A 20,114-nucleotide genomic window follows, 5' to 3' on the forward strand; every position below is an offset into this window, starting at 1 on the left:
AAATCAAACCCCGCTCCCTTATGCCCCAGCTCGTCTCTCTCAATGAAAAGCTCAAGCCCGTGGCACATTAATAGCAATTTACAGGGCCAGTCATGCGAGTAGAGGAGCATCAACAGAACGTCCTTTATTTTGTAATTCCTTATTACTTTCACTCACTACACCGCCACTGAATTGGTAACGGTAGAGGGATGTGCCCTACCTACTGCATCACTCCCTCCAAGTGGATGTCAGTCATTTCTTACTTTTCCCACAAACCCCTAATCTTGCAACAAGGATGTGCCCCTTCACTAATCCTCGATAAATATAGTAATACTGACAGGTCTCTTTTATTTTGTCCACCCCATTTATATCGGTGAGGGTAGGAAACACCGCTTTGTATAATGAAATGCAACTCAACAGCACCACAATTTACAACCTCCAGAATGATCATGAAGTTGAATCAGCACCTCTCTGAAACAGTGTCAACAAAAACACTTAGCTAGGAGTACCTAATAAACTGGAAACTGATCGTATTAATTCCTCGTGTTGCACCTGAGAGTGCATGAAAACTAGTTAGCGAGCAGGCAGAGAGGTTGAATTGGTTAGATCAGTGAGGGATAAATGAAAACAGTTCAAAACAGTTCAAAATAAACATTGCAATAGTTTGGCAGTAATAATATCGAATAAGATAGCAAAGTAGTAAATAATTGAAATAGCTAAACGCAATGGAAAAGCAGCTGAAATAGTTAGGTAGCTATAAGTAATGGAGAAACAATTTATGGATAGTTAGATAAAAGTACTGAATAATAAACAGTGGAAATAGTTTTAAAAGAATGGATAAACATTTGAAAAAGTTGGTTAAAGGTACTGAATAACAGTTTTGACATAGTTAACTATAAGTAATGAATAACGTTAAATTGTTGGAATAGTTAGATAAAAAGTTTAAATATAACTGCTAGTTGGCTAAAAGTAATGGATAAACGGTTTATATAGTTGGCTAAAAGTAATGCGTAACATTAAATTGTTGAAATGGTTAGCTAAACATTTTATATGACCACCAGTTAGCTAAAAGTAGCGTTTAACAGTTGAAATAGTTACCTAGCTAAAAGTAGATAGACACAGACAGATGGCTAAATGTTATTGATAAATGGTTGCAGTGTTAAGTTGGTTAGCCTATATGAAAAAAAATACTCCAATATCCACATTTAGCTATTTAATCAATAGCATTAAAAAAAAATCAATTTATAATGAATTCATAAGAACATATTTGAGTGGTGCGGATGAAGTGGTACTTGAGTTCGTCTGATAGGACTGCGGATACATCAGACCAAAATCAAACTGAAATGCAAGTGCACATATTCACCAAACACACAAATTAGCACAAACGATTATTATGAGAGACTCATACTTGAAAAGGGGAGCATATAGGATCAAGGCGCCCGGACTAGCCTCTGGTCATCTAGCTTCAGTAACTCATCATTTCGTCTTTGTCATCTTCAAATCGGTTTATGTCTACATGCAGACTTGTAGCCTGTTGGGTTACTCATGTCTATACTCTGCTGTTTTACAGGTGGAATGGCTGAAAAACGAGGAGCCTCTAAACTCTGACGGTGTCATCGATACAAGAGGCGACCATAATCTCATCATCTCAGAGGCTCGCCTGTCCGATTCTGGAAACTATACCTGCGTTGCCAGCAACATTGTGGCCAAAAGACGCAGTGCAACAGCCACCATTGTAGTCTATGGTAAGAATATCAAATTCCAAATAAACTTTTTCTTTGAATTCAAATATTTCAGAAGAAAATTGCGTCTAAGGTTAGATTCTGTCTCAGCCAAAAAGGCAGGAAGGAAGAATGCTTGAGGTTTTGAGTTTGGACGATCGAAACAATGTCAATCTGCTTTCTTACCTGCATTAAAATATCAGCTTTCGCTACAAAAGAAGGCCGTCAAATTGGCGCCTCAATCAAATTCCTCAAAGTCATCAATATTAAAAGCACTGCTCAACCACAGCGTGTGGCCTTTTTTCACTCAAGTGTCTAATGAGCAGGTAATGGGCAAGTGATCCCTCATGTGTAAAAACAAGGAGACACAGGCACAATATTTACAAGTACTCAATTATTAATGATGGAAAGGCAGTGACGTGGGCTGTCACAACACCCCGGCTTTTATCTACCAGCACTAAACACCTTGTGTAAAACGCTTTGGATAGCTGCAGGCCAACAGACACTGTTTCCAGCATTTTTATAGCCCTGTAGAGAGCTCTGCTGAGACAATAAGTGAAATTACAACGTCGTACTAGCACTACCTCCTTTCACAGCAGAGGAACGTCTTGTTAATTGAAGTGTTTTAGTGCTCATTTTACTGACCTCTCATCCTGTCATTTTTATTTTTTCCAGGAAGGAAGGGCATTTAGCTTCTGTAGGAATACATCTGATTCTTTCTGACACCCCGTTGCCGAGGCCCATCAATCATTCATTTCCATAATGGTAATGAAGTCTCTGACAGGCTCACTATTCCCAGTAGCCTCAAGACAGATGTGCACTGGTGGAATACTAGTAGTTCTTCCTTTCCTATGACAGTAAATGAGCTGATTAGTCAATCATCCTGCATTATTTCAGGCGACAAACCAGAGGAAGAAGTAGATGGAGGGAAAGATATCACCAACCGTTTTTCAAAGACACCTCTGTGTTTTTTTTGGTTTTTTTCTTTAATCTGATGAGACATTCATTGTCACCGCTGATTAAACTTTTGTGATGCAGACACTCTGGTGCTGTTTTTTTGTTGTTGTTGTTGTTGTTGTTGTTTTTGTTCTTTTTTAATACACAGAAAATACATTGTTATCCACAGGATGTAGACCAGTTTTCCCATCTATTCATCTCTTTCCCTTCAATCTTTGGCACATACAGTGAATGGAGGGTGGTCATCGTGGACAGACTGGTCCCCCTGTAATGTACGCTGTGGTCGCGGTGTGCAGAAACGTTCTCGCACTTGCACAAATCCTGCTCCTCTCAATGGGGGAGCCTTTTGTGAAGGCATGTCGGTGCAGAAAAGCACCTGCAACACACTGTGTCCAGGTAAGCACAAGGACATACTGCAGACTTCACGCTGTTAGTGTTTATGCATACGCTTTAAAGTATGCTGCAGTGTTTGAGATTTTGAAAGTGTCCTCCAGCCTCACAGGTTCCAGTTGATACTTATTTCATGAAAAGCAACCGGGGTTTCTAGTTACTAGTAAAACCGACTTCAGGGGTGCATTCAAGGAAACTCTAGATATATGTGTATACATATACATTTAAATGCATACATAGCTGTATATCTTCCTTGTAAATACAATAGTTTCTTTTTTATTTCTTCCTTCAGTCCTACTTCTACTTATATTTTATTGCGTATTTTATTAATTTATTCTATACTAATATAAAATATTTGACTTGTTTATACATTATCAGTTGTTGTGGGCCGGAGAGGGCTACAACTGCATTTATTTGTGCGATCCTGTATTGTATCATGACAGTAAAGCTGAACCTCGAGCCTTGAACGCAAAGTGTAAAGACCACATATCAGTGGCTTTACGTGCTGGAAGTATTTCTTGGTCCGACGAGGTGACTTCCTGCTGCACACAAACCCCCCCAAATTGTTACTTCTGAACCTTGAACTTTGTACATATTCAACAAACGAGCTATAATGTCTCAATTAATGAGATTTATGAGATGAGAGGTGGATTTTTTATTTATTTATTTTTTTTCAACCTTTGGACAGAGTCAGGTTATCTTTTTCCTCCTACTTCCAGTCTTTATGCTAAGCTAAGATAACGGCCTGCTGGCTTCAGCTTCATATTTAACGGACAGATAAGAGAGTTGTCTCAAACCTCTCAGTTAACTCTTGGCAAGAAAGCAAATAAGTATATTCCCCGAAATGTTAAATTAATCCATGCTGTTTGGCAGCCAACTCTAGGAATATTGACCATCAGCATGTCCTTGAATGCATCCCTGTGGAAAGGTTTGTCTCTGCTCACATGTGCATTATGACACAATAATAAAGTAAATGTAACAAAAAGTAAGGGCAACAAAATGGTCTCTGTGATTCTCTGTATCTAAAATACCTGAAATTAACATGGAGTAGCGACTGCCTGGAGGCCAGGAACCAAGTGTAAAAGCTTGGGGTACGCCTTGCAGTTGGCGGTAGTCTCCTTTGAACCAGTTGCATTTCACCATGAATGCATCGCACGTTTCCACTGCTGATAGTGACAGTGGTTTGTATCTGACATCTAATGCAGTAGACCTTAAAAAACAGCAAATGAAGAGAAAATGTATGGTAAATGGAGAGAGGGGGGTGAAAAAAATCTGAGAGAGAGAGAGAGAAACAAACAGGAGGAGCTTAGGTTGTGAGAGGAAGAGCAGAGCAGCAGTTCCAGTTATCAAAACTGCTGTGTAATCTGCTCTGCCCAAGTGTTTTTTCTAGACAAGCCCAAATTTATGATTTCAACCAAGGCACCACTATAAAGGAAAATGCTCATCTGGTTTAAAAAAAAAAAGAAGTTATCAGGGAAAGGCAGTGCACTCCTCCAAACATTATCTCCTCTTTGCCAACAGCCGACTTCTGAAGGATCCTGTCTCTGCATCTGAGTTTGAACGTAAACAGAGTGCATTTGCGTTTAGATTAGCAAGAAGAAGCAAACTTCGGGAGCGTTTGGATGTGGAGAGGAGACTTGATGGTGTTCGGCATAAGCAAGTGTCTTTATGCTCCCAGTCAGCAAGGCGGCATAATATTTTGGCTCCCTGAGGAAAGACTTTTTTTTTTTTTTTTTGTAAAGTTAGTGGTGCAGCCATTACCTTGAAAGTGCTTTCTCATTAAGCTTCAGAGAACTATTAAAATGAATCAGCTAAGGCTTGGTATTTTAATATTGTTAAGAGAAGTGAAAATTTTTGCCATATCATGTAGTCCACAGTTAATGAAGGGATGACAATGTGCTCAAATCTGCGTATATGCTTCCGCGTAGTTTTAAATATTTTATTTAATTTTTTTTTTGTATCTGATCCCTCAGTTGATGGCGGCTGGGGAGAGTGGAGCCAGTGGTCATTGTGTAGTTCAGACTGCGAGAGGCAGCGCAGCAGAGAGTGCACGGCTCCGGAGCCCAGACACGGAGGGCGGCTGTGTGACGGGGCGGCACTGGCGGCAGACAACTGCACCGGCGGCCTCTGCACACAGAGTGAGTAGCATCACCACCTCTCTCCACTGGTTAACGACGAGAAAAAGATAGTCTAGCATCATCACTGTCAGTCCCATTGTCCATGGTCTCATTTTGGCAGTGCGGGCTAGATCGTAACCGCCATTACCAGCACCCTGAGCCATCTTCGTTATTCATCCATTCCACTCCACATACATAACCCTCGGTGCGCACAGGCATGGATGCATATATAAGTAGTAATTAAGTAAACAAACACCTGTAGTATTCAAAAAGCTCACAGAGAAACTGTCAAATTCTGATGTTTCTCTGTCGTTGCAGATCGAAAGTTGCTACATGATGCTAAGCCACAGGGTGAGTCTCTCCTCAGCTTCCATTTCTTACAATTATGTTATTTTAAAGACATCACAGTCGGCAACCATGGCCTGGAAGAATTGTTTTGATTCTGTTCACACAATGACCAAGGACAGTACTTGATACTGCTTGGCTTGGGGCTGTTCCGTATTCCCAGATAGCCTCACTGCTCTTATTGAGTGTCATCATCACCATAATAAATGACTTACTCTCGGGCTGGTCGTTTCAGCTGTTGCCAGACTGCCCCCTCTGCTATTTGTGAGAGTAGTACAGTAACGTAAAGCCCGTGTTTGACGAGGATGGTGCCAACACAGTGTTTTCATCGAGGGGCCTGACACACCGAACCCTTATCAGAAGCCATTCGGCTGATTAGGCACAATGAACTGGCAGTAGGTGAGAGAAATGTCCGTCTGGCAGTTCAGCATAGAAAATCCGTGATTTTACTCGTAGAATGAAAGCTTCTTAGATTTTAATGGTTGGCAAGAAGCCATTGCATAAGAGGAACAAATAACTCCGACAGATGTGGTTCTGGAAAAATAACACACTCTGCGTGACTCATTTAGAATTCACCCATACTTAAAATAGACAAACTTACTTCAGATATATTGCTGTTCTGATGGACAGGTAGCAAACATCATGTATGAATAATGAGCGTAAAATACAAGTAACATTTCACTTCACTGCTTGAATGTATTTTAGCAGATAAGAAAATAAATGAATTTCTGTTAAAAGAATCCAATTTCCAGGCCGGTTGCGATTCTTGTGTCGTAGAGTAGACCGGACATTTCTGACTGCTGATGGTTCTCTAACTGCCGCTGAAACATTCAGGCAGGAGATTGTGAGAGTAAGTGTTTTCTCCACCGTTGGCATCCATTCCCACATTGGTGTAATGACATACTGTACGTTGGATCATGTCACTGTCACTCCACTAATTGCTGTTAATGGTCTTTAACGGTAGCTGAAGTAAAATACCAATTACTCCTGTGTTGTCAAAATAAATTTTGTGGAGTTAAACTTTATTGTGTTGGTACAATAATATACAGTTATATTAGGGATGATGATCAGTTTTATCAACTGGATAAACTGCTCCCAACTTTACCATTATGACCTCAGTTTTGCTCATGTGCCAATGCCCTCTAAATTTCCACCAGTACCATTGTTTTTGATACATCCGGTATAGCATTTCAAGCCAAGCAGCCTGTGGTTTACCACTGTATTTTCGTCACTTTATGCATAATTGCTGTGTAGGGTAATGCGCCATTCATGTGTTGATTAAAAAAAATCAATGAAAAATCAACTAGATATCTACTAAGCCACAGGCACATGTTCCCCTTACTTGTCCTTTAACACAGTTGTGTATTTTTGTTTGTCAGAAACTGGAAAAAGAATGCAGCCGGGCTCCAAAACTTCCCAAGCCCTCAATTAACCCACTACTGTAGCTGTTAATGCCGCTTTGCATATTTTGTCAATTTCTCCTCACTTGAGCTTCAGGTTACTTAGAGGATTTCTCAGCATGTCCTGTTTCAGCGCAGATCTCATTATCTTTCAAGAACAAGCTAGCAGCCCCTTTGTTTCCCACTCAGTCTCTTTCTTTGTGGAGTTGGACGCTGCAGTACTGGTGGGACTAGACAGAGCATAATCATCGCCGATGAGCTAATTTAATGAATTGGTTTTGTCACATTATCCCAGTGGAACGCAGAGCGCCTCCAACACCAGAGCCGAGCAGTGTTTGAAATGACAGTCAGGTGCGCGGTTGATTATAATCGCCTTCTTCTGAGGGTCCTCATTAGTAGCTTTAACACTCTAGGATGGAACAATGAAGCAGTGCATCAGGAGGCAGGGCAGGCGTGGAATAGAAAAAAAAAAAAAAGTCACTAAAGTAGTTCAAAACCAAGGTAAACTTGCCTCCTGTAAAAGACTTTCACAGCTTTAACCTCAGTTGATAATCCTCAGCAGTACATATTATATTTTGGGAGGAAATGCTTCCTAATTAAGCACAGTAGACTTAGAAAAACGACAACAAAAAGTGTCTGAAAATGTGTCTTCTCTCTCTCACTCACTCTTAACTTTCCAAGGTGTGGAGAACAGCAGTGACGTGGCCTTGTATTCAGGCCTTGCTGCGGGGGTGGTGACAGTGGTGCTGCTGATCATCGCCGTCACTCTTTATCGAAGAAGCCAGAGTGAGTACGGCGTGGACGTCATCGACTCCTCCGCCCTCACTGGGGGCTTCCAGTCCTTCAGCTTTAAGACCTCTCGTCAAGGTGAGCCGGTGACTCTATGTCTTACAAGTCAGACATGCTCTCAAAATAGCGCCGTAAAATGCCACACCCCACTGTGAACATAGGCTTCCTACCACGTGCTATATCAAAACTGGAAAGTAACATGAGCAAAGGGACGGAAAGGGACTCTACAAAAGTTTTGTTTGATAACGTTATGATAATTAATAATCTAATAATCGGATAGAGTTTACGGCACATCCTGGGGAGGACACCTTCCATATTTCACTGCATACATTCAGAATATAAAGAATAGCTAACCAGTGTGGTATGTAGAAAAGAACAGCAAGTTGTGTGGTTAATTTGCTCGAGTGTGGCATCATGTTGGATGATTTAATTAATTGATAAAGAAATGCACGCTGTTTAAGTCGTCCATAATTGCACTTGGCACACACCATAAATTAGGGAGCGGAGTTGAAATGCAACTATGATTCCTGCTGCCATATTATAGCTACAGGTATTTCTCCTGTTATATCTCCTGTAATTTAGCACAGTACAGCCCAGCACAGACTCTGCCATCAGAAGTTTGTATTTGTTTTTCTTATGTTTTAAGTCTACATTTGAAATCTAAGAGGAAAAAACTCAAAATACAGTAAAAGGGTTTATGTGATTTTTGAAGAGGTCTGTTTTTTATGATCAGAAATAAGAAGATTTGATGGTTTTAATTTTTAAGAAATAGCAAAATGAAATGTAGCTATTGCAGTTACCCTGTTTGAATTAGTTTGATGCTTGAGTTTCAAAAGATCTTGAAAAACCCTGGGAAATAAAAAGGAAGTCCTTAGTTTTGCACAATTTTGCCCGGTAGTTCAGTGAGATATAAATTAAGTGTCATTGTCCTCCAAATATCAGAGCTATGTATGAAAGACGAACAAAGTCTAGACTCATCTAAATTTTCATGTGAACAAAACTGTAATGACAGACACACACACACACTGACAGGCTCCAATGCAGTGCAAGTCACCACCTGCATAGAGGATGCTGAATGAAGTAGGACGCCGCAATATACAAGATGTGGTTCTGGTTCTATTACATTATTCAAATACTGCAAATGTACTCTCATATTAATTTCATTGTATGTAATTTAAACAACAGAACATGCAAGCAAACCATAAGGTTTTGTTTATATGTATTCATATATATGTATATATATGAATTATGCATACATTTTTTTGTGTTGTGATATAGCTACATCAATTATTAAAATGCTTTAGGGGCCAGACTGACTGGATTTAATTTTTCAATTTGTTTACTTGAGCCTTCTGGATATTGTTGCTGTCCGTGCTGTAGTGCGCCAAATGTCCAATAACATAGTATAATGTTTAGTATAAAGCTTGATCTGCAAAGCACACCATTTACTTACTGCTTTATCGCAACAACATTAGTATCCCCCTCAGCAATAAACATGCACTAAAAATGTATATTAAGAACCTCTGTTTGTGTTCTAAACAAATTTACAATTTCACTCTCATCTGTTATTACTGAGACCTTCTTTACTAGTGCCACCACTTAAGTAAAATGTTGACTCAGTTTGTGGCATTATTGGCTGTTTTGGTATTATCCCACATACAAAAAATCTTCAATTAGTTATTCATGAGTCCAACATTAAAGATGTGATTTATTGGTGTTTTCATTTGTTTTCCGTTGGGCACCAAGTGGAGCACTTCTGGTCTCATGTCTCCAAAAATCGAAACATCAGAGCTCAGAAGCGATTTGTGTTTTGCCCCACAGATTGAGGCATATTTTTACCAGGCTGGCATTATGAGTCACCACAGCAGCAGCTCTCAGCAGGGCATAATAAAGTTCATTTTGATAACACAGCAGGAGGCAGGAAAAGCTTTAATCTTGGTCCCTGTTCCCCTTGATAGAGGGGTTAAAACAGCCAAACCTCCTTGCTGTAGCTACACTAACACCTATACCGCTGCCTGCAAAACCCTGAAGTTGGAAATATAAATGTAAGCAAAACCGTAAATATTCACATACTAAGCTCAGTTAATAAATGTGTGCTATAATTCAATGGCAATATATCTGGTTTTTCACCAATAATTTTTTAAACCACTGACATGGACGTTTAATTGAGACATTGGTACATGAAGGTGTATACCATCCTTGTTTGATGCTATTATAGCAATAGTCATGACATACTCTTTAGCTTTTTATTGTTGTTGTTGGTGTCAGTTTAGTTTAAAGTGTCGCTCGCCAGAAATGCGATTGTTAAAGATCTCTAATGACAATAATTGCCAATGTGAGAGTAATTTGCGTTTTCTCTTTGTGTGGTTTTCAGCGAACCCGCTGCTTATTAATTCATCCATGCAACCCGATCTGACAGTGTCACGTACCTACACCAGCCCCATGTGTTTTCAGGACTCAATTGACAAGGAGCTGATGGCCGAGCGCTCGTTCCTTGAGCCGTTACCTGATCTCAAGGCCAAAGGTCAGAAAATAAAACTTCTGAAAGCCCGTTTCGGTGGTAGTCAACTTTTCGGTGGCATTTTTGGAAAGGCAGGAGTTACAGAAAAGTGTACAGCTCTACAGTTGCAGTCAGAGGGATAATCCATCTTGCTTTGAACCTGTTTTTCTCGTAAGGCAATCTCTAAGAAAGCTTTCACACAAAGAAAAAAATGGCCATGACCTTGGAGGGCATCGCCGATTGACCATTTGCTAAGCCTCATCCCCTTCAGTTTCTGTTGCTACACCTGTCAAGCTTTTTATTCCCGCCTGGCACATATTTTGTTCACAATGACAACGGTGGCAGATTTACAACTCAAGATTTAATGGTAATTTTTGACACAATGGGTCACTGAATTCAGACGGGGTTCGACAAAAGCAGGCTTCCCACTTCAGGCTGGCGACCTTCAATTTTGCCGGCTGCAATGACAACTGTGACTGACAGCACATGAAGTTACTATTAGCTTCATGAGTTGGTTGAAAATTCTCCGGCTTTTTTTTTTTTTTTTTCTTTTTCTTTTTTTAATGTTTCCTGCTGACTCGTTGGAAAATAACAGTTATGTGAAAATGAGCCTTGATATCATGTTAAAAGACGGGCTAGAGCTGCACGTCCCACGTAAAACGTCAGCATTCTCACCAGTAGTTGATCCATGTAGAATGAAACTGCATTTTTCTTGCATCGCCATGTAGAGGTTGTTAGACCTAGTATCTTGTATTAAAAGTGAAATCAGAAATCTGTTATTTTGATCTGTTTGGCCGCTTAGCTTCATATTTACAAGTTGTGTGTTTCATTCCTCTTTTTTCTGTCACATGCATGAGTTGTATTCCTGTATTTTCTCTCTGGTCTGAAGTTTATGATCTGAGTTAGTTTAACTGCAACAAAGTCACAGCCGTTTCATGGTATGTCTAGGGGTGGCAGAGAGGGCAGAGTACCATGTCATGTCCCAGCCTCAGACATTTCCAAGGGGCCTGGCTCCAGACTATAGAGGAGTGGCAGTGGGGACGACGCTGGACAGAAGAAACAGAAACATGTTCCATCCGCAAGTCTCCCTGGCCCCCAGCAGGCCTCTCCACAAAGCAACTGCAGTGTTTGGTCACGCTGGAGGCCGGCTGGTGGTTCCTAACACAGGTGAGCCCAGTGCGTGGCAATTTTCTTTCGGTATGTTCCTGTGTGAAAGCTGAAATTCCTACAAGGAAAAACTAAAAATCATGCAGAAGCTGAAATCTGTGATTTACCACACTTTGAAACCACAGCACAGATTATATAGAGCATCTAGTGTTGTGTCTTAAAGTTGATTGACCTTGTCATTGTTGGTCTGCAGCGAAAATGTGAAAATGTCAGCGATCGACCAAGTAACACAAACTTGAATATATTATTTACTGAAGTGATGAAGTTAGAAAAAGCAGTGGCATTTTTAACCGACCTGCGGGTCCCGACAAACCCACTCTGCATTTCTCAGAGAATGGAAAGTGTTTCTAACCGCAGTAAATGCATAATTTGGAGTCTTTCACAAAATAATTTGATTTAAAAAGCATTGTGGATTTCGGCTTTAAATTTTAACACACTGTACACTGTGAGGAAAATGTTAACAAGTCCATGTTAAGTAAACCTGTGATGCTCAGTCTTCTACATTATTCAGGCAGCGCTTTCCCATGGCCTACATTCATCATCCTGTCCCTTGAGAGGTTTTATCTACTGCAGCATAGATTGGCAGTAATTGTTTATCATACAGTAAAATTTTGTGTTTCTGCGTTTTCAGTCTTTGTGTGTGTGTGTGTGTGTGTATGTGTGTGTGTGTGTGTGTGTGTGTGTGTGTGTGTGTGTGTGTGTGTGTGTGTGTGTGTGTGTGTGTGTGTGTGTGTGTGTGTGTGTGTGTGTGTGTGTGTGTGTGTGTGTGTGTGTGTGTGTGTGTGTGCGTGTGCATGTGTGTGCGTGTGCGTGTGTGTGTGTGCGTGAAAAAGAGACTGCTGGCAGCATTGATTCACGGGGCCTTCGGGACTTGCTTCCATCACCTTTTTCAGGGGCCATCACCTCTCTGGCTGTCACCTTCCGTAAAGAGATCTGACAGCCCAGCAGGTGTGTGTGTGTTGGTGTGTCGTGTGTGCATGTCTGGCTGTGTGTTGATCAGTTTTTGCATAACTCCCTTTTCTGCAGGTATCAGTCTGTTGGTGCCTCATGGGGGGATCGCAGAGGACACTACCTGGGAAATGTACATGATCATCAACCAGGAGGACAGCAGGTGAGGGACTCTGGCTGAGGTGGCGCAGTCTGCTTCTCTTTTAATCTTTAAACTCGTCGCACCGTGTCTCACATCCATCTTGTTGCCACGACGTCTCCTCCTCTCTTTGCCGAACATGCACCACAAACATGCACAGATCCTGTCATATGGAGAATATGCAGGTACCTGTACTGTACGTATACACACACGCACAGATGCAGAAATACAGTATTCCCACCCGGCATGGGGTCCTTGTTCAGCTTGCAGGGGAGGACATGATGTGTCACAAATACATTGGCAGCTGCAGACAGATACCATTACTTGCCTTAAGCATCTGCCTCAGCAGAGGAAGATGCACTCCACGACTCCGGTGGCTTGTTTTTTGTTTGTAGACATAACTGACAAAATCTCCCTCCACCAAAACTGGTTAGAGTGAACATTTTGAACTTTGTAAAGTCACGATGATAGGTGATATTGATTGGGTTTTTAGTGAGATGGGATGCGATATGCTACGAAGTTTAGGTGACAGGAATCTATTTCTGTAACTTTTCCGTCAAAGCTTTACTCAAGGAGAAAATGGAATCATAGATGAGAACCGTTTGAAAAGGAGTGTAATACCTTTGACTTCTTTGCAACGGGGCTATCAAAAGCTATCTGACACGAAGAAATCATTTTTTGGACATGTTCTTGATTTAGAGTAGGCGGTATCGTGTCAGGGTGTCTGCGTGAAACCCTGCTAGCAAGATGTGAGCCTAACAGCACGGCGCAACTCGATTTCTACAGTCAAGAGAGATTTACAAGTGACATTTAGTGCTGTCTGAAATTCAGCTTTCATGTTACCCCACCTCCGCCCACCAATTAAGTTCCATGGTCATCAGGGTAATGATACAGATCAAAGGTCACATATAGGTTGCGGCTCAGAGCTCAGTTAGCGGGACGGTTGCACCCTCCCCTGCCCAAAGTCTCTCCATTTCAGCCAAGCTGCTGCCCTCCAGGCTCCTGCTCTGCTCTGATAAGCCCGATGCTATTTACTTCTCCTGCTGTCGTTTAAGAAGTGGCAGGAGCCGTGCACCACCGAGCTGTCAGTCAAAGCCTATCTTCTGACAGCCGCAGAGTTCAGGGGAGAAATTGGATTCTTTCTTCCCATTCAAACCTCAGCCATCTACATAAGACGATGCTTTCCTCTGCAAAGAATAGGAATCGATCAGCTCTGGCTCAGGTGTTCACAAGCGCTTTCGTCCGTCCTCTGGGCTTTACAAGGTTGTTTTGTGTGTGATCTTTTCCTGCTCAGCAGGGGGCAGTGGGTAGTACAAGGACAGAGACATAGTCTGTCACAAAGTACGCCTGATATGCTGTGACTCACAAGTTTGAGTGAATGAGTTCAGCAGTTTCATCCTCATTTTTTGAGCATACTTTGCAGGGAGGCAACTACTACTCTGTAGCGTCAGTCATACCTGCCTAAGACAAATTGTGGTTGGTGGGTTTTTTTGATGTCATTTTATTTATGTTCTGATGGTGTTAACTGAGTTTACCAACTTCACCTTGTACTACTTTACTAATACTTTCCTAAGCCACTTAAATCCCTCAAATTCCCCTTCAATTTACCTTCAAGTCTGCCCTAATTTATGGCCACTAGGGGACAGTGCAACAAGCTGTAAACACAACATTGACGTTTTACCACCTTATAAAGTTGTTATAGTTAACGTGCAAACAGTTGCCTCAGTGGCCGCCTAATGACTGTATAATAAGTCCAATATTCACCGTCCTTTCAGCCCGTGTTTGTTTTCACCACCGTATCGGGGAAATATCTCACTCTTTAGCAGCCAAGTGCTGGATAATGTACAGTGGGGTTTTAGAGCTTGCTCACTAAAAACAGCTGCCTGCTGCTGAAAACAATGCTGATGGTAAATGTACTGCAATTATATAGCGCCTTCTTACTTAGCGGTTTACAAAGCGCTGTAATACTTTTGCCTCTCATTTATCCATTCTCACATACACACACACACACACTAACACACCAGTGCCAACAGAGGCGCCGTGAAAGGTGCTGGCCTGCACAACGGGAGCCCCTTAAGGTTCAGTATATCGCCCAAGGACACTTTGACAGGTTGACAGGAGGAGCCAGGGATTGAACCACCAACCCACAGATTAGTGGACGAGCCCCAGCCGCTCGTCCCGCTGATGAAAGTGGTGAGACTGAGTCGAAACAGTACATTTTTAGGCCATGAAATCAAAATAATTCACTGAAAGACGTGGGTACCTGTGGGTGCTTGTGGAGTCTGGGGTTAATTCTTTGCGGATTTGTCACAACGAGTGACCAACTGATTGGCCAGCTGATCCATTGGTCATATAAAAATATTGATCAGTGCAGCTTTAAGAAGCTGCCTGCATTTCACTGAAGCTGTCGAACACATATACTGAGTGGAATATTAAAGGTGAACTCACATAATTTTACACATCAAAGTCTGTTTACAGGTCCTGGGGGTACCACTGCATATTTGGAAAAAGTTATCAGAGTGAGGGAGGGATCTGATAAGTTCCTTCAGGTGAAGTCACTTTTTTTTAATTGGCTACCTGGCTAGCATAAAAAATACTAACAGTAGCTATTGATATTCTGGGGATGCTGAGTGTTATCAGCTGACAATTTATCAAGAAATGAAAGGGCAGTTTTCATAGGTACTATTTCTTGAGTGGAAAGTACTGTAATACCATCACTGTTCAAATAGTGTTCTATGGACTATATCCAGAACAACGGAAACTGTGTTTCAGGAAAGAGGAATGTTTTAATGTAACTTTTCATTGCTGTGAAATCCCGTTCACTGCCGCTGATGATGTGAATGGCTAGGTATCAGTAGAGTTTTCTTTTCATTTGCTTTTTTCGTTTCTTTGTTTGTTTGTAATTTGGGGAACTGACCCTTTAACTAAAACTAATACTACGTTCGTAAAAGTTTTCCAACTCTGAAGCCTGGTTTTCTAGCTGTGCAACTCCATGCTGCTGGGAGAGCATGAAAGACAGATTGTCAAACACTAGCGAGGCATTGTGAAAATGTAATTTATAATTGTGGTCGGAGCAAACAAAAGCCACGAATGTCACGCTGGATACTGCTGCGTGAAAAAGTGAAAGAGGCATGTTGTTGGCACTGCGCATACAAGACAAGAGTTAACTAATGCCCTCAATCTGCTATCTACACTCAAACCATCATCCTGGAGGGATATTTTTTAGTTCTCATAACCACAATCAGAGATGCTAAGTAACCATCTTTAATCTTTGCTCACGGGCAATCTGGCTAATTACCATAGTCTCAGCGGCAGGTAACCTTGGTTTCCTGTGAGCTTGGGGCTGATTAGCACAAAAGTGCAGCTGCAGGGCCACGGTGCTGTCTGGATGTGTGATTTTATTTTTAGACAGCAGATCATAACCCTGTTTTAATTTTTTAGTGTTGATTGGTAACAGCATAATAACAAAAAAAAGTTTCTCCTAGAACTCGGCACCAGAAACTGTTAAAACAACAGGAGCCAGACGACCTCACAATGTGCGGCGTAGCAACGCTGCCCTCTCAGTATGCTCACACACTTACACACATACATACTGTACATCATGCCTGACCTTCCCAATTTTGTCTTATTCATAAAACTATTTTCATGCATCTTACAGGTAATTGTTTCAGAGGTGGACACTAATAGAAAATCCTGCTCCAGTGCTGTTTAGTTGTTTTTGAACTCTACTGAAGTAAAACAAGGCAGCAGCCCTACTTTGATTACCAGTACCTGTCTCCCGATTGAATGCTGCATACTATTAGTATACAATGTACTAATTGTCATAGTACTTAAAGCTAAAAATTTAATTTAATTTAATAAATTCTGCCATCTACTTTGATAATCAATTAATTGTTTCAGTCATTTTTCAAGCAGAAATTCCAAATATTTCAAGTTCCAGCCTCTCAAATTTTAGATTTGATGATTTCTCTAATATCCATCCATTAACTGAATATCTTTGGGTTTTGAACTGATGACATCAGTCACCTTTTGCTGTAGGAAACTGTGATTTTTAATTTTTACTATTTTAACAAACAATTAATTAGGGAAAAAAATGAAAATCATTGTTAGTTGCAGCCCTAATAGTGTACTGTTTTTGCAGTCGGTATACAAAATCAATGTACTCTTACATTATGTAAAGACAGAAATAATGGTAATAATTAAGGTCAGACAACTGCACCTTTTGAATGTCACTGCGGTGACAAACACTAAGACAAAATACAATGTTTTTTCAGAGATTTAATGCATTCATATTTGTTTGTTTTCTGAGCTTCTCTCGGAGCTTTCCCATCACAATCCTGTCTGAGGTACAACAGTGTACATCAGCAGCACACTCAGAAATCAAGCGTATTTGATATGCATACTGAGTTTGTTGAGTGTTCTTAATTTTGTCACTACATACTAAAAACCTGCTTATAAGTTAGTATGGAAGTGGGACACAGCTTTTGACTTGGTTATATAAGTGGTACAGTGTCTGTATGCGTCAACATGAGTAAGTCTAACCTGTAGAAATTGTAATTTCGATGTCTAGCTCATTTTCACTCTGTTGGTGTTTTCCTATATTTGTGTACATACGTCTGTGGGTGCATGCACACTTTCCATATTTGTGACCCATCTGTGCCTGCATGTCAGGGTTTGTCCCCGCTACGCTTGCATTTATGATGCAGAGAAATATGCCTGCTGCTCCAGTGACAACAGCACCAACATCGTGTCCTGCGTATGCGAGGTGTCCAGCCGGGCCAGCTGCATGACTGATGGTGGTCCCATCGATTGCTCTCAGTCTTCAGGGCTTCCAGCCAAGATTAGGCCCTGGGCCAAGAGCAGCTTGGCCCAGCTAATCTGTCACCAGGCTGGCCAGAGCGGGCTACATAAGCTCCATCGACCCACGAAGCTTACACACTGTGTGCTAAAGCCTGTCCTCTCCAGCCCCACTGTCCATTAGTCTTGGTGCTTTAATCTTCCTCTATCTGTGAGTCCATGTGTCAGCTAGTCAGGGATTGATTAATTATGAGTGTCCAAGGATTTGAGTTTACTTTGTTCAGTGGCCGGGGTCATACGCTGCTATCTGAATGCTTGATTAAGCAGTGATTCATTAGTTGTGAGCTTCTTGTTCTCATGTTTATACACCTCTTAAACTTAATGATTTTTTTTTTGCTGTTCAAGAGTGCACGGAGAAAAAACGGACCTAAATGTTTGTGATATCGTGAGATTTGTTGATTTAAAATGTGCCTTTACCTCTGTGTGTGCAGTACTTTGTCTGAGGCGGGGCCAGAGATCTTTTTGAGCCCTGCAGTCACGTATGGACCACCAGGCCTTGACCTTTCCTGTCCCATAGCCATGACCATAGCCCACTCTGGGGAGGTTGCTGCAGATAATTGGACCATTCGGCTAAAGAGACAAATGCAGGACAACAAGTGGGAGGTGAGCAGTTTCTCTTAAACTTCAGCTGTTGTTCAAATTTTGCACTAATGCCAGTGCAGAATGTTAGCAAGTGCAAACACACAACTTGCACCAGCACCCGAAATATCAATATGATCTTATAAACTGCTGCGACATAACTTGATGAAAATTCTCATCCTCCAGTGTAGTCATGCAAGTGCGGAGCTGATTTCAGGGTTGCCAGCTCAGATTCATCATTCTACATAAAATTCAGCCTTTCAAGCTCTACCTCATGCTGTCATACATCCAAAAGAATTGTCAGACCAAATGCAAATGACGACTATTAGTCATTGAGACATTCATTTCTTTTCCAGTTTAATGATAATGGTTTTTTTAAAGTATTAGTCTCCTCACAAATCTGTGAATTCTGAATTACAGCTGTTCATAAAATTTTAACACAACGAGCAAAATTTACATTACGAGGAGAAACGTACACAAGCATCTGTACACACTGCAAATAGTTGCTGTGTGTCTGTTTGTTTTTGTAATCAAAAACAAAGAGATACTATATCTGAAACTATATCTGAATATTAAAATGGTACCACTGTGATACAGCGTGTTACAACTGTGCTGTTACATGAACGCTTGCAGATATAACTTTAAGTGATATTTTAAATTTCAGTGCTCTACATACAGGCACAATATGTAAATATGAAATATGTATCATCTCATTTATCTGTGAAAATAATTATCACACTAGGACCGTTATGACTATGACTGTCAGAGAGATGAATATTTACAGTCCTGGTTAAAATAACTGGAAACCCCTGAATTTTAAGTACAGAATTTAGAATATCTTCAGAAATATATGAAAATTAACCAATTTTGTATAAAATTCGAATATGTAATAAAATGTCCAAAGTCCCTGAACAACAAAAAATGCTTTCATATAGTGAAATAAAAAATACAGACATAAAATGTACACTTGACACAATTATTGGCAAACTTTTGATGAATTAAATTTGTTACTCAAACAAAATTTTAAAAAAAGGACAACTGTGCTGAATGATAAGTGTTCACATGACCTGAATTAACCAATGAATGATGGTTTTACTGCATAAAAAGGGGCTGATTGTTTCCAGTTTCTTTTTCACAGTGGCAAAGTCAAGAGAGCTGTCTGAGAGCATCAGAAATGCTATTATCAAAAAACATAACAATTCCAACAGACACAAGGCAAATGCCAAAGATCTTGAAATCCCTTATTCAACAGTTCGTAATGTCATCGAGAAGCTTCCCAGTCATAAAACTGGTAAGAGGCTTCCAGGACGTGGTGCTTAGAATAAACTCAACCAGAGAAGTCTACGAAGGTTGATGCGGATTGTGGAGAAAACACGACGCAAGACCTTTAAAGAGCTTCAGCCTGACCTGGAGCAACCAGGAGTGGTGTTTCGCCCTGTACCGTACGCCGCACGGTAAACCAAGTATGGCTCCGTGGACGAAGGCCAATGAGGACACCTCAACTGAAAGAAAGGCAGAAAAAGGCTAAACTAGTGTTTGCAAAAACTCTCATAGATAAGCCGCAGTCTTTCTGGGATAATGTTCCATGGACAGATGAAACCAGAGTAGAGCTCTGTGGGAATGCGGTGCTTCAGTTTGTTTATAGGCAATGAAATTAAGCCCATAAGGAGAAGAGCACCCTACCTAAAGTAAAACATGGTGGAGGTTCTATCATGCTGTGGGGCTGCTTTGCTGCCTCTGGTCCTGGAGGCAGTGAATGTATCAAAGGAATGATGAAATCAGAGGATTACCAAGGTATTTTAGAGCGAAAGGTCTTGAGATGGACTGTCAGTCCTGACCTAAATCCCATTGAAAACCTTTGGAGACAGCTGAAATCTGCCATTGCATAAAGTGCTCCTGCAACCTTAAAAGAGCTTGAACACACAGCAATGGAAGAGTGACAAAAAATTGGTTAATTTGCATTTATTTCTGAAGATGTTCTAAATTCTACTTTAAAATTCAGGGGTGCCAATAATTTCAACCAGGACAGTAAGCTTCAAATCTGGATTTATTTGAATCTTAGAAAATACTATGCACCAAATAGATTCAGCTATTTTAACGTTGTTATTTTCATTTTTATCAGAAAACCATTTTGGAAATCCCTAGTATCAAAGGGCAAGAAATCATCCGCCTCTTGCAACAGTGAGTGTTCTAGCCAGAAATAAAATACAGAGATACTGTACATAT

General features: G+C 40.8%; 1 protein-coding gene across 7 annotated transcripts in view; it reads left to right on the forward strand.

Moving 5' to 3' along the window:
* unc5da (unc-5 netrin receptor Da) overlaps positions 1-20,114 on the forward strand; it is a 150,426-nt gene that overhangs the window by 118,857 nt on the left and 11,455 nt on the right. For 2 of the 7 annotated variants that reach the window (XM_040157592.1, XM_040157595.1), the window contains 10 exons: positions 1,550-1,724; positions 2,886-3,053; positions 5,021-5,185; positions 5,483-5,515; positions 7,591-7,776; positions 10,073-10,222; positions 11,147-11,365; positions 12,392-12,476; positions 15,938-16,015; positions 17,741-17,912. In XM_040157592.1, coding sequence (XP_040013526.1) covers positions 1,550-1,724; positions 2,886-3,053; positions 5,021-5,185; positions 5,483-5,515; positions 7,591-7,776; positions 10,073-10,222; positions 11,147-11,365; positions 12,392-12,476; positions 15,938-16,015; positions 17,741-17,912 — 1,431 coding nt within the window. The remainder of the gene's footprint in view (positions 1-1,549; positions 1,725-2,885; positions 3,054-5,020; positions 5,186-5,482; positions 5,516-7,590; positions 7,777-10,072; positions 10,223-11,146; positions 11,366-12,391; positions 12,477-15,937; positions 16,016-17,740; positions 17,913-20,114) is intronic. The other 5 variants (XM_040157594.1, XM_040157597.1, XM_040157593.1 and 2 more) reach the window with 4 other exon arrangements.

This window comes from Xiphias gladius, chromosome 20, assembly GCF_016859285.1.
Source record: "Xiphias gladius isolate SHS-SW01 ecotype Sanya breed wild chromosome 20, ASM1685928v1, whole genome shotgun sequence".
Lineage (NCBI taxonomy): Eukaryota > Metazoa > Chordata > Actinopteri > Istiophoriformes > Xiphiidae > Xiphias > Xiphias gladius.